This window comes from Lemur catta, chromosome 18 (assembly GCF_020740605.2).
Source record: "Lemur catta isolate mLemCat1 chromosome 18, mLemCat1.pri, whole genome shotgun sequence".
Taxonomy (NCBI): Eukaryota; Metazoa; Chordata; class Mammalia; order Primates; family Lemuridae; genus Lemur; species Lemur catta.
In genome coordinates this window covers 25,948,851-25,964,633 of record NC_059145.1, presented here as the reverse complement: position 1 = coordinate 25,964,633, position 15,783 = coordinate 25,948,851, and the positions used below count along the sequence as shown (strand labels likewise).

The window sequence follows — 15,783 nt, the reverse complement described above, 5'->3', positions numbered from 1 at the left end:
GAACCAGACACAGCAATGATAGGAGTTAACCACTAAGATCAAAATCCCAAACTAGTTTCTCACTTTTTTGGGATAGGAAATAAAAAATACAAAATCTTTACAATAATTAGGTATGATGCTATACTGTTACATCCCATGTGTACATGACATGAGAGTTGAAAGACATACAGGAACAATATTTGTGACCAATATGTTTTTCTGCTTTGTGTTATAATATAAATAATAACACAAGGTAGCTTTGTGTTAACTGGCAACAGAAAATGCAAACTGATGCTTGTCACAATCTGATTATTTATTTTATACCGTTTGTGTGTATGGGCACATAAACATATACATACTTTCTGTTAAAAATAGGATATGTTAATTTTAGTGTTGAAGGGATAATTACTAAACTATTTGCATTTGGTATAAATACATACTTGTTCCAAAGAAAATAACATTAACACAAATAATAAGAATTAAAAATTACTAGATCTGGTAATAAAAATGTTCAATAATTCTACTCAATACTTAGTTTTTCAGCAAAACCTATTGCAGAATTCTATCATTTATAAAATTATATTAGCAGGTATTTTCATACATTCCCAAGATAATTATAATGCGTATTGACATTGAAGACCTTATGGTAAGAAGAGTGCCTAAACTGCCTTCAAAATCATAAAGTATCAAATAAAGATTAAATTTTGTTCCATGAAGTTTTATGGTTGAATGTGTTTTAGGTTCTGATCTTTGAAAACTGGTCACCGACGTGCAGGTTGAATATTCCTTATTTGCAATTCTTGGGACCAGAAGTGTTTCGGATTTCAGATGTTTTCAGATTTTGGAATATCTGCATTAAACACTTACCAGTTCAGCATCCCTGATCCAAAAATCCAAAATCTAAAGTGTTCCAATGAGCATTGTCTTTGAGCACCATGCGGGCACTCAAAAAGTTTTAGATTTTGAAGCATTTTGGATTTTCAAAACCAGGGATACTCAATCTGTATTATATGAAACAGAATATTTAAATAATCCAGACAGCCCATTATCCCCCAAGCATACAAAGTATCAGTGCTGACGGCACCTGTTCCCTTCCCTCTTCAGGAACAAGACCAAGCAACCAAAATAAAACAAGCATCTCAGTCATGTGTCCTAAGTTAGAAGGACTTGTACTTCCATTGAAGTCACTAAGATGAATATGGACACACAATTCTAAGTTCACTTAATATAACCTACAAACCATGCATAAGGAAAAATCATGGAGTACAAGGTTTCAGTAATATACTTTAAAATACTGGCTTGCATTTTCAAAAATCCTCAAGTTCATACATACAACAATTCTGCACTATAGGACAAATTAGTAAAGTTTTGTTATATTACAGTAAAAATATATTCAATAATTATACTAATTCAAATTCCAGAATTAAATAATGAGCACCAAAGCAAACCATTTCCCTTTTCATTCATCCAAGTCAAAAATTAATTTTGGTAGAACTTGGGATAGACTTCAGTATATTAAAAAGGGATACACTTGTTCTGTCTGAATTTTTTTTCCTCATTTGGGAGAGGAAAGCCTCTAATTCCAAAGCCCTGAAATCTGTGTCAACAGAAACTCTTACAGCCAGTTAGTCCGTTTCTGAGATTAAAGGAGAGAGTGGGGCTTTACGTTAACACCTCACTGTCTTCTAGAAAGAACACACTTTTCGGATATTTTGGGTATACTCTAAGGTACACAGAGATTCCCAAACATGTCAAGATCTGCTTCTCCTGCCCCCAAGACTGGGGAAGTGATAGAGTTATAAAGCATGTAGAGTTCAAGAAAGGATCCTGACTTTTTTCTCCTAACATAGGGTCTTGTAGGGTTTTATAGCATAGCGTTAGGGTTCAGTAGGTGTGAGAGTGACCAGAGCTGCTTTGGTTTCTATATTCCTAGAGACTTTCTGGAGTCTTCTCCAAGTTCCTGAAGGCAGAGGATGTTCTTCTCTGAACAGTTTCTGACTGTGCTAAAGTTCAGTTTCTAATGGAGATATTAGTATGCAATTTCCTCTGTATGTAAACAAATCGTTCTTTTGAAACAATTCTACCGACTTTCCTCCTGCTTTTGTAAACCATAGCACAAATTGGATTACCTTTTAAAAACACATTGTTAAAACCCAATTGACCTTGCTAGAACTCTTTGAAATTTGCACATGTGAACAAGCCCCAACTCACTTAACCCAAGACCTTCCTATTCCCTTACCATCATCTTCACACTCTTCCAGAGGCTTCTGCTGCTTGTTCAGGCACCGAGGGTCTAACCAAGATGTTGTTTTTGTGTTATGGCTGCAATCCAGAAACAAAAACAAGAATTTTTTTGAAAGGAAATAAAGCAAAACGCCCAATAACATAATTACACATTCTTGAATATTTGTACCTCAACCAAAGCAAAGATATTTTCTAACGGCAAATTTAGGGACCAAAGGCCCCTGGCCCCCTAAAGGTTTGCTGAAAAATCACTAACACAAGGCATTGATTAATAGGAGAAAAAGACATATAAATTTATTTAACGTGTGTACGTGGGCACCTTCAGAATCAAGACCCCAAAATAGAGCATCTATTTTTATGCTTAGGTTCAACAAAGTATGGACAGCCATGCTTTGTAGAAATATGATTGGACAAAAAAAGGGGTATGATCTAATCTAATGCTAGCAGACTGAATGGAGAAACCCAGCAAGGCCTGTCTAGATTCTTCTTGGCCTCTCTGAGCTGCATTCCTTCCTTCTGAATATGGGCAGGGCACTCTCTGGAAAGGAAGTCTTATAATCTTCAGTCCAACAAGGTAGCTCAGGTCATTTCTTTTTTTTTTTTTTTTTTTTTGAGACAGAGTCTCACTCTGTTGCCTGGGCTAGAGTGAGTGCCATGGCGTCAGTCTAGCTCACAGCAACCTCAAACTCCTGGGCTCAAGCGATCCTCCTGCCTCAGCCTCCCGAGTAGCTGGGGCTACAGGCATGCGCCACCACGCCCAGCTAATTTTTTCTACATTTATTTTTACTAATTTCTTTCTACTTTTAGTAAAGATGGGGTCTTGTTCTTGCTCAGGCTGGTCTCGAACTCCTGAGCTCAAACAATCCTCCCACCTCGGCCTCCCAGAGTGCTAGGATTACAGGCGTGAGCCACCGCGTCCAGCCTCAGGTCATTTTTTAATGGTCAGTTTTTACACAGAATAATTTTAGGTTTTATGGCTGGCTTTTGGGAAAAGGGGGTTCTGGCTTTTATGACTTGCTTTGGAGAAGAGGGATGCTAGTTTCTATGGCTGGCCTCAGGGGAGAATGGGACTGAGAGGCAGGAAAACAGGATAGGAGAAGGTGATAGAAAAACTTGTTCCGAGGCCTTCATTTTGGGGTACTGTTTTCTGAGGCCCATCACGACCCAAACCAGAAGACAGCCTGAGATTAGAATGATAAAATGGCTTGGGTGTTAGGCAGGCTTTTTGCTTACTTAAGATATAATCATTCAATTACTGAAAGCTTAAAATGTAATACCAGCTTTATTTTTGAAAAATGAGCTACAAATGACACCGCTTGCCTGTACTGTCTAAACTTGTCTAGACTTATTTTAGTCTTCACATTTGTCAAAGAGCAAATTCCAATTCATTTCAAATTTATCTATGACTTAAATCTTGGATGCTAGAATTTACAAAGAAGGTTGCTATTTTACTCATCATATTACATAAGAACGCTCATGACAGTTTGAAACTACCTCAGTTCACATAAATGGCTCAAAACTACTAGTACACATCATTAATCACAGGGTCCTAAATTATGCTTTGGACACCCTGAAGGCAACCCCAATTTACCTATCATAAATAGAACCTGGGCCAAGGAAAAGCCTGGATAGGCTAAACATGTCACCCAACTGCCTTCTGGAGGGTATGGTTTAATTCTAGATAAAGTATTTCAACAGACAGTAGCTGGACCTTGAAGATCTGAAAGTGTACAGAAACATTCCCAAGGATATTCCTCTTCAATCATGTTAGAAATGTCACCAGAATGGCTAGAAGCATTCAGCTTTTGTGCTTCCCGAAGCGGTGTCTGGCAAAAAGTTCTGCCTGAGCCCTTAATCCACACTATGCAGCTAAGTGGGTGGAGTAGAAAAACACCCCAAGTCCAGTAGTTCTGGCTATAAACCAGATATAAAAACAAGAAATTAAAAAAAAAATTTGATTTTGAAGTTTAGATTGTAAATACAGGAGGTGGGAGGATTGCCAAAGTTCTTTATTTTAGATTCAAAGGTTATTAATCAGTAAAGAAAAATATTATGGCTGACGTGAAAAACAATGTGCAAATGTGCACACATCACCTCAATTGCATTAAAAGAAAAATAACAAATAAAAGGCAGTACCAACAATCACCACCGCGCCACTACTTATTTAACCACTTACAACTACCAGAACCTGTCCTAAGTCTTGTACTAATATATTACAATTTATTTAATCCTTACAAAAACCCCATGAGGGAAGTATTATTAGCATTAAAATTATTATTCTCATTTTACAAATGAGAGAACTGAGGAGAGGGAGGTGAAGAAATTTGCCCAAGAACACTCTACTGATACACAGCAAAACTGGGAATCAAACCTAGGGAGTTTTGCACCAGAATCCATGGTCTACGCTATTCCTACATTGTAAGATATAAAAAACTCTTTTGTTTCGAAATAACTGTAGATTCACATGCAGCTGTTAGAAACAATACAGACACCCCAAGTGCCCTTTACCTAGATACTATCAATGGTAACATCTTGCAAAACTATAGTACACTGTGACAATGGGGACATTGTTATCAATACAGCCAACATACAAAACATTTCCCTCATGTTCCCCTTTTACGGTCCCACCTGGTTCCCTTCCAACCATTCCCCTCAACTTTCTTCTTAATCTCTAGCAACCACTAATCTGTTCTCCGTTTTCATAATTTTGTCACTTTAAGAATGTTACAGAAATGGAATGGTAGTATGTAATACTTGGGGGTTGGTGTTTTCACTCAGCATAATTCTCATCATCAAGACTGTTGCACATATTGGCTGGGTGCAGTGGCTCACACCTGTAATCCTAGCACTCTGGGAAGCCAAGGCAGGAGGGATCGTTTGAGCTCAGGAGTTTCAGACCAGCCTGAGCAAGAAAGAGACCCTGTCTCTACTAAAAATAGAAAAACAATTAGCCAGGCGTGGTGGCACATGCCTCTAGTCCCAGCTACTCAGGAGGCTGAGGCAGCAGGATTGCTTGAGCCCAGGAGTTGGAGGTCGCCATGAGCTAGGTTGATACCACGGAACTCTAGCCGGGGCAACAGAGCAAGACTCTGTCTCAAAAGAATAAAAATTTAAAAAAAAAAAATTCTGAGCCTTCTAATCCATGAATCCATGACTAGGGTTTATCTCTCCATTTATTAAGGCCTTCTTTGATCTCTTTTAACAGCATTTTGTAGTTCACAGAATAGAAAATCCAATACATGTTTTGTTAAATTGGTGACTGTGTTATTTTTTTGAGCAACTTTACATTTTATTTTTAATTTTGGTGTCTGTTTGTTGCTAGTATACAGATATATTAATACAATCAATATTTGTGTGCTCATTTTTTATCTTGCAATCTTGCTGAACTGACTTACAGTGTTTTTTCAGTACACATCTTGTGATTTTCTACACAGATAATCATGTAATTTGCAAAGACAGGTAGTTTTACTTCTTCTTTTCCAACCTACATGGATTTTATTTCCTTTTCTTGCCTAATAAACCTGGCTAGAACCCTCCAGCATGATTAAGAGTGGTGAGAGCTGACATCCTTGGCTTGTTCCCAACTTGCAGGGAAGGCATTTCATCTTTCACTAGTAAGTATAATGCTGGCTGTGCTGAATTTTGTCAAATGCTTTTCTTGCATCAAGTAATATGATCATGTGATTCTTTTTCTTTAGCCTTTTAATATGGTGGGTTATACTGATTTTTTTTGAATAGTGAACCACTTTGCATCCCTAGAATAATTCCCACTTAATCACAGCAGAGTCTCCATTGTTGAATACTATTTGCCTAATATTTTGTTAAAGATTCTTGAGTCTTTTTTGTATTGTCTTTGTTTAGTTTTGGTATCAAGGTAATACTAGCTTCATAAAAATAATTGGAGAGTGTTCCTCCTCTTCTATTTTCTGGAGGAGATAATGTAGAAATAGTATTAATTCTCCTTCAAATGTTGGGTAGCATTCTCTCGTGAAACCATATGGGCCTGGAGATTTCTTTTTCTGGAGTTTTTAAGTTATAAATTCATTTTCCTTAATAGGTACACGGTTATTTCAATTACCTATTTCATACTGGACAAATTATGAGAGTTTGTGCTTCTTGAGGAATGGGTCCATTTCATCTCAATTGTCAAATTTATGTATGTAGATTCATCGGCAGCATTACTTTATTATCTTTTGGATGCCTTCAGGGTCTGCAGTAACTTCCTGTTTAATTCCTAGTATTGATAATTTGCATCTTTTCTCACTTTTTCTTAGTCTTGCTAGAGGTTTTTCAATTTTGTAATCTTTTTGAAGAATAAGCTATTTGTTTCATTGATTTTCTCCATTATTTTAGTGCCCTTGATTTTATGGATTTCTGCTTTCATCTTTATTATTTCCTTTTATCTACTTATTTGGAGTTTAATTTACTCTTTTTTCCCCTAGGTTCTTGATTTGGGAGTTTACGTTGTTGATTGGAGACGTTTCCTCTTTTCTCATATATATGTTTAGTGCTATAAATTTACCTCTCATTGCTGTCTTGGCTGTGTCCCACCTATTCTGATATGCTTTATTTTCATTTTCATTCAGTTAAATTGATTTACCTCTTCTTTATTTCCCTTGAGACTTCCTCTTTGACCTACGGATTATTTAGAAGTGTGTTATTTAGTTTTTAAGTGTTTGGAGATTTTCCTACTTTATGTCATATTGATAAGGCAGCTCTTGTGTTCTTCTGATTAAAGTTTGCAAGATATATTTTCTCCATCCCTTTACTTTCAACATACTATATTGTAATATTTGAAAATAAGTTTTTGTAGACAGCATACAGTTGAGTCATGTTTTTGCAATCCACTTTGCCATTCTCCATCTTTTAATTGCTGAATTTAGTTCACTTCTTTTAACGTAGTTATTGTTATGTTAGGGCTTCAGTCTTCCATTTTGTTTATTGCTTTCTTTTTGTTGTATTTTTCTTTCCTCTTTTATTTTTCCAGCTTTTCTGTGGGTTACATGAATATTTTAGAATTCTGTTCTGATATATCTACAGTACTCTTGAGTATATCTTTTTGTACAGTTTTATAAGTGGTTGCTTTAGGTATTATATAATGTTATACATTCATACATTATGTTATTTATAAATATATTTTTACATATATCTTATCACAATCTCCTAGTGTCATTATTTTACCAGCTGACATATAGAAACCTTATCTCCATTTATATCCCTTTTCCCTCCCTTATTAATAATAAATTTTCTTAAATATTCTCTCCACATACCTTTAGAAACATATTAAACAGTGTTATTTTCACTTTAACACTCAGAAAACTCAAGAGGTATCAATTATACCTCAGTAAAACTGGGGGGAAAAAGGAAAATCAAAAGGTCAATAAAAATGTATTTCATTTACCTATATTTTTACTCTTTCCATTCTTCTTTCCTTCTGCCTGTTGTTCTAAGATTTTTTTTGTCTTCCGAATTTTCTTTTTGTTTAGAGAACATTATTTAGCCATTTACTTAGGATAGGCCTGCTGGCAACACATTTTCTTACTTTTCTTTCATCTAAGAATATCTTGATTCCTCCTTCATTTCTAAAGAATATTTTCATTGGGGTAGAATTCTGGGTTAATCCCTCTTTTTTTTTTTTTTTTTCTCCCAACACTAGAAAAATGCTGGACCACTTCCTGCTGGCCCCTGTGGTTTCATTTGAATTGTTTTACCCACATACATAAGGTATCATTTCTCTTGTTGCTTTCAAGGTTTTTCCGTTTTCAGTTTCAGAAATTTGACTATGATGTATCTTAGGAGTTTTCTTTGGGTTAACTCTGTTTGGGTTCACCCAGCTTCTTGAATCTTTAGGTTTATTTCTTTTGCCAAATTCAGGAAATTTCTAGTCACTAGTTCTTAAAGTACTTCTCTTTTCAGTCCCATCCACTTTTTCTTCTCCTGGGATTCTGATGACATAAATGCTAGATCTTTTGTTACCGTTCCAAAAGCCCTGAAGCTCTGTTCATTTTTTTTCCTCCAGTCAATTTTCTGTTGTTCGGATTGGGTAATTTCTATTTTCATGTTCACTAATTCTTTCCTCTCCCTACTTCATTCTGCTGTTGAATTCATCTACTAAGCTTGTTATTTTGGCTACTGTATTTTTCAGTTCAAAATTTTCTATTTTTTATACTTCTATTGCCTTGCTGAGACTTTCTAATTTTTGCTGAAACTTCCTATTTTTTCCATTTGTTTTAAGCATAACTATAATTGCTTGTTGAAGTGCTTTTGGCTGCTTTAAAATCTGTGTTAGGTAATATTAATACTAACATCCTTGTCATCCTAGTGTTGGCATCTACTGATTGCCTTTTCTCAATCAATTTCAGATCTTCCTGGTTCTTGGTGTAAGAAGTGATTTTCTGATTAATCTGGACATTTTAGGTGTTACACTATAGGACTCTGGATCTTATTTCAACTTTCTATCAGTTTTTCCTAACACTGCTCAAAGAAAGGAAAAGGAAATGCTATCTGTTACTTCTAGGTAGGGTCCCCACTTGGCTTCTGTTGACACCTGTGGAGGGAATGGGCTCTTTGTCACTGCTGGGTGAGCAGGGCAGTTCCTCCGTGGAGGCCCTTGCTAACACCAGCTTGGCTGGGAGGGGTGGCAGTATCTCACTATTGCTCTCAACTTGGCCTCACTGACTCCACAGGGAGAGGGGGGACTCTTGAACTACCGAATGGTGGTGAAAATCCTCAATCTCCTCTAAACCTTCTCTGACACCACCCCACCTGGAGGGGAGAAGGGTGCCTCCTTACTGCCAGATGGGGGTGGAAGTCCAGACTCCCCTGAAGTGGTCTGCACAGAATCCATGCAGGGAAAGGGGGAATGCTGTTTACTGGCTAGCTGCATCAAAGTGCTGGCTCTACACTTAGCCTTTTCTGACGCCACCCCGGCAGGCAGGTTTGGGCTCCTAGTCACAGCCTATCGAGGGGGTGGAGGTCTAACCACCCCAGGTGACCTCTGCTGGAGGGGGTGGGCGTGGGACCACGGGTTTTTCTGTGTTGTCGGCTGAAGTAGAATGGTTGTTGAATAAAAGCTCTCTGTCTCATGGGACGTGCCTTCCCTGATCCTTGGCTAAGAGAGCAGGCTTTTATTTGTCTCCATCCATTGGTGTTTCTGGGCTGCTGGCTTCTTAAGTCCACGTCTGGGACAAATGAAGTAAAAGAGAGAAACTCAGAGAACTCACCACCTTCGATCCCAAGCTCCCTAGCCAGTGTGTCTCATTTGCTCCTTCTTTCAAAGTCTTCTTATGTTTGTTTTCTTCTACACAATGTCCAGAGTTTGTAAGTCCATGCTTGATTTTTTTAATGTTTGTTTAAATTTCCAGTATTTTCTAAAATTCCTTCAAACTATAAAATATATATATATATATAAAATGCATAAAACAAAGCAAGTCCAATTCTAATGAAATTTACCTTGCTATTCAATGTAAGATACTCTAAGAAGATTTTCAGAATGAAAGATAAATAAAAACTCAGTAACCAGAATATGTAACTGAGGCTAAAATATAAACAGTATGTATCCAATCACTTAACTTCTGTGGAATTTGACAGCTGCAGATCAAATCCCATAGTTGTCATAAGCCACATTTTTCTATAATTTTTTATTAAACACTAGGATAGTGAAACATTCGCCTTACCTCAGCTAAAAGCTAAATTATGAAAAGTAGGCCAATCACTGTCCTCTCCTGTAACCAGTCACAGTTTTGGCACCCAGCATTCCATAACCATCAACATACCAAACTTTGTTTTCAAATTTATCAAGTCAGTCTTGAGAAAAATTACTGATACATTCTTTTCCAAGAATTTCAATTATACACATTATTCTGTACCAGGAACACCTCTATTATCCTTTCCTTTGCATAGCACAATTCTTCTTTACTAATGGACATAATTTCAAAGGCTACTTATTGCAAAAGCTAAGTACAAAATCCCGAGCTTTAGCTGAAATCCATTTTTATCACAATGTTTAAACTCCTCTGTAACACCCACAGATGATGATGATGAAAATGGACGCAATAACAACAGTAATCACTAATTAGTACTAGCACACGTATTTTACATTCACTCTCTCCTCTAACTTTCACAGTAGTCTTTACGATGCATAAAATTCATGTCCTCCTTTTACAGATATGAAAAATGGAGATGCAAAGAGGTAAACTCAAGTTCCTGAGGTCACACAACCAGTAAGTGATGGAAGCAACATGACCTTTTAGGTGAGCTGACTCCCAGGAAAAGACTACATCTTTTACCCTCTTCTTTAACAAGCATTTGTCATTAACATGAAGACAGAAAAATGGAATGTCCCCTCCCTCTTGTTGGAAAACACAAGTGCTCTGGTTTATGTATCTTAAACCCCTTCCTAGGTAGGTTCTCAAAGAGGGTGTTCGGAGACTCAAGCCTTTTCCCTCCCTCCCATGTCTTTAGGAAAATTATACTTTATTATCCTCATTGCTTTTTCTTGTTACAAAATATACACTAAGTATGAAATTTCAAACCCCACGGAAACGTGTGTGGTTAGAAAGTAACTTCCTAACTTAACTCAAACCCAACTGTTAATAGATACTTCTAGAAGTTTTCTATATATAGAACTATATCTACATATTCACAGAAACAAATATACATATAGTATATGTACGTATACATGCATATATTTTACAGAAGTGAGATACTTCATATATTCTTCCCCAATACCCTCATTTGTCATTGTTCACTTAATAGCAGAACTTTAATTTTAATCCATGTGAGCATAATAGATTAATCAGGGCTTTTATTTTGTTTTATAGCATAATTGGCCATTTTCTTTTTCCTTCTTAGTGGTACATAAAAACATGGTGAATCTCAAGGATAGGGTAACAAATAGAGTTAAAGAACTGCATTTAAAAACTGACTACTGTTGGTTAGGAAAATCATATCAGCTTAGATTTTCCAGAAGGATTCCAAATGTTTCTTTTCAGAAAAGATTATTTATTAAAGGTTTAACTATATACGATTTAAGTTTTTATATAATTATTTTTTTATTTTAGAGACAGGGTCTCACTCTGTCACCCAGGCTGGAGTACAGTGGCATGATCATAGCTCACTGCAGCTTCAAACTTCTGGGCTGAAGCAATCCTCCTGCTTTAGCCTCCCAAGAGCTGGGACTACAGCCACAAGCCACTGCACCCAGCAAGTTTTAAAATTTTGAAAGACTTTCACATCTATATATTCTCAAACTTGACCCATACACTTTGCAACATGTTAAAAAAAACAAACAAACAAACAAACCTAACTTAAAATGGATCACAGACCTAAATGTGAAATGTAAAACTACAAAACTTCTAAAAGAAATATAGCAGAAAATCTTTATGATTTGGGGTTAGGCAAAGATTTCTTAACTACTATAGCAAAAGCACAATCTACAAAAGAAAACTGATAAATTAGACTTCATCAAAATTAAGAACTTCTGCTCTTTGAAAAACACATTATGATAATGAGAAGAAAAGCCAGACTTGGAGAAAACGCATGCAAATCACAAATATGATAAGGGAATTATACCCAGAATATACAAAGAAGTCTTAAAACTCAACAATAAACTTTAAGATATCCAATTAAGAAAACATAAGCAATGAGCGTACTACTTTTAATGGCTAATTATTTATACATTATACCATAATTTCACTATCTAAAACGTTAGGGAAATTATTAACCTTATGCTTCCTCAAACTCTTCAGACTCAGTAAGTAGGATGATATGGGCTAATTACCTTTTTTACACAAAGCTTGTTAAACCTTATTCAAAAATATCAGTAGGTCACCAATGATCATTCCTTTTAGACTTAATGTACATCTGTAGCTGCTAGACAGAGGGAAAGAAGGGAAAAGAGAGGGAGAAATTTAGGCAGAAATATGGTATACTTTACTCTATAAAATAGACTTCTCCATTTTCGGTATAGGCCATCTCCCAGTTCTCAGGTAGAGGACCTAAATTATCCTCTGCAGAAAGAGGTAGGTATTGAGGGAACTTCTGAGAAGGGTCCGTGATGGGAGCAGCGAGGAGGCGACTATTCACAGGCGGTAGTGTTGTCTCTTGGAGAGTGTGCTCGTCGTGGTCACCAGAATCGGCTGGTTAATCATGGGGGGTGGGGAGGAAAGGAGAGAAAAAAAAAGGCATTCAGCAATCATACCCCAAACCTCAGAACTACACTGCTGCACACATGTATATTCCTAAAAGTACTATCCTTTCCTAATTCCTGGACACTGACTATGACTTCTTTTTTATTTAGGTGAATAAATAAATAGAAAGCATCAACGTGATCAGCAAAATTTATTTTACTTAAAAAGAAGAGGATCCTACTACTGGGTATCTATCCAAAGGGAAAGAAGTCATTTTAACAAAAAGACACCTGCACTCGAACGTTTATTGAAGCATAATTCACAGTCGCAAAGATGTGGAATCAATCCAAGTGGCCATCAATACGTGAGTGGATTAACAAAATGTGGTATAGGTATATCATGGAGTACTATTCAGCCCTAAAAAAGGATTAATTAATGCCTTTTGCAGCAATTTGGGAGAAACTGGAGACCATTATTCTAAACGAAGTTTCTCAAGAATGGAAAAAAAAACACCACATGTACTCTCTAATAAAATTGGGACTAACCGATGGGCCCAAAAGTGCACAGGGGGCAGTAAAAGTCATAGGAAATCAAGCAGGGGGAGGGAGGAGAATGGGAGGGGTAAAGACCCACCTAACAGATACAATGAACACTATTCAGGTGATGCACACATTTACAGCCCTGACTCAAGCCATGTACCCGCTTAATATTTTGAAACTAAAAAAAAAAAAGGAGGAGAAAAAACATGCCCAGATAATAGATCGCTGACAATCTTGGAAATGTCAAAGAAGAAATCAATTCATGACTCAAACACTAAAGGCTCTTAAACTAAGAAGGCCATCAAAACAGAGTGATCTGTACCCTCATTCCACAGGTATCATTTGGTTCATGATTCAGAAGACATTCGAGGGCAAAAGAAGTGTCCATGGCAAAAGCACAGAGTGGCATTATTACTCATTTTTGTATATATTATTTAAAATGTTTTTGGTAGATACTGGCAAAGAGCAAAGACTGGTAAATTAAGCTGCAAAGTATACAAAAGTTTAGAGTATGGAGACAGCTATACTCGAGTCAGATTTGAGCCTCTTTGGGAAAAGTAAAGAGAATGGTCCTATGAAAATCAAGATAGTTACCCCCAGCGCAGTATCATATGGGTGGACTGGGTTGACTTGGGTCTTAAATGAAGGCTTGGAGTACACAAGTCTTCTTCCCTTCTTATTAACTAGAAACTTCAGGGGTGATGTCATCGAAGTATCCACAAATGGCACTGTTGATATTCTAGTTGAATTTTTATAGAAGCCGATGATGTTAAATGTGAGTCTCTATGGGGCTTTAAACATAATAATCAGGGAATGTAGTGGATTTCCATCTCCCACAGTAATTCTCCTGTAGACATTTCTAATTTAGTGAGAGCAGACTAAAGAGTAATAAAAGGCTGTTTTCAACGCCTTCTCTGATGAGTAGCTCCCAATGACACACATGGGAATGAAGGAAATACAAAAGTTGGACGAGGGCATGCCAAGCCTCTGCCAAAAGCCACCACCACTGAGGAGGTTGCCTGTAGACTTTCTCTGCCCTGCATCTATTCCTCTGCTTCTGGTACTACCTCTCAGATCTCCTTTGGAAACCACCCTTTCCATGCCAGGTCCAGCTGAGGACTCAAACCTACTCCTGGCTCCAAGTCACGATCTCTGCCAATCAGGAGTATTCTGCCCCTTTTGCCTTTGTGATTAGTTCAGGAATAGGTGCACGATCTGAGGCAAACCAATGAATGTCAGGCAGTGAAGTTCTGCCAGAACTATCAAGCAAAAGGTAGCCTCATGGGGTTATTTATCCCCTATGTCCTCACTCTGTAGGTACTGGTGGCTCTCTTGACAAAGTTCGGCAACACCTACTGGAAAATCAAACCCACGTACAGAAAGGCAGAAATGAAAGATGGAGAGAGTGGCCTAATATCCCTGACGGAGACTCTGATTTGATGTCTGAAATCAAGGCTACCCTTTGTTTTTTCAATTGCGTGAGCCCCCAGATTCACTTCCTGCTTAAACCAATTTGAGTTGGTTTTAGGACTCACATCCAAGAGTGCAGATTAATAAAACCACTATAAGTTTGAAAGAACAGAAAGGAAATAAAGCCAACGTGAAAAAAAAAAACACTTTGAAATTAATAATCAATAACAAAATAAATTTAAAACCCAGCAAGAATTAAAAGATTCACCCTTAACTCTCTAAGAGCCAACATATATTCATTTCTGGCATAGCTCTACATACTTTTCATACTTAAGATATGTAAGAATTACTCAGACAGATTGTTAAAATGCCTATTTCAGGCTAGAGAATAGGTTTGGGGTAAGGCTCCAAAATGTGCATTTTTATTTTTTTTTATTTTTTGATTTTTTAAGAGACAGACTCTTACTCTGTTGCCCAGGCTGGAGTACAGTGCCACAATCATACCTTATTGTAACCTCAAACTCCTGGGCTCAAGTGATCCTCCTGCCTCAGCCTTCTAAGTAGCTAGGACTACAGGTGTGCAGTACCACACCCGGCTAAGTTGTTTAGTTTTTACTTTTTGTAGAGACAGGGTCTTGCTATGTTGCCCAGGCTGCTCTCAAACTCCTGGCCTAAAGCGATCCTCCTGCCTTGGCCTCCCAAATTGCTGGGATTATGGTGTGAGCCACTGTGCCTGGCCAAAGTGTACATTTTTAAAGTACCCAGGTGACGGAGAGTTAGGTGGTATAAGAATCACACTCTGAGGATAGAGATACAAAGAGTTCTCCAAAGAAAGGGAAAAAAATGAGGTGAGAAATCACTTGTTTAGAAAGTCCTAATATCACTTGGGGTTCACTCTTTCTGCATTAGAACCTGCCATGTTCCAGAATCACTAGAACCTTTGGCTCCTAGGAGAGGTGTTACCCTGAAGCCAATGGGCCAGAGAGTGAGAGAATGGCTCAGTCTCAGGCTACTAAGTCCTCTGTCCACCAGTGTCAGGCCAAAGACACAAGTGGGATGTGTGTGCACAGAGACCCACAGAAGGCATGTCCATACAGTCTGAAGGAAGCCGGGGACTTGGTGCCAGACAGTTACTGGCACACGGTTGCCAGATCTCTGATTTTTCAAGACAAGATGGAAACCTGCATTTTTGTGCAAACTATCCCGATTTTTCAATTGTAATCCCCTTAAAAATAATGCAGTATGGCACAAGCAAAAAAATGAAACGTAGTGACTACAAGCACTGACTCATTCTGGAGGCACACAGAGTTTAAATCCTGGCTTTACCATTTACTAACATGGGCAAAGTACCTAACCTCTGTGTGCCTTCACTTCCTCATCTGGAAAATGGGGCAATAACAGGACCCAGCTCATAGTGTTATCAGGGGGATTAAATGGGTTATTCACCTAAGGCATTCAGGACAGTGTCTAGCACACAGTAA

The 15,783-nt window shown here is 37.5% G+C and overlaps 1 protein-coding gene across 10 annotated transcripts in view; it reads right to left on the bottom strand.

Moving 5' to 3' along the window:
- Positions 1-15,783, bottom strand: part of MAGI1 (membrane associated guanylate kinase, WW and PDZ domain containing 1) — a 602,084-nt gene that overhangs the window by 91,749 nt on the left and 494,552 nt on the right. For all 10 annotated transcript variants that reach the window (XM_045530900.1, XM_045530901.1, XM_045530902.1 and 7 more), the window contains exons 5-6: positions 12,161-12,362; positions 2,219-2,301 (exon numbers count right to left, since the gene is read on the bottom strand). In XM_045530900.1, coding sequence (XP_045386856.1) covers positions 2,219-2,301; positions 12,161-12,362 — 285 coding nt within the window. The remainder of the gene's footprint in view (positions 1-2,218; positions 2,302-12,160; positions 12,363-15,783) is intronic.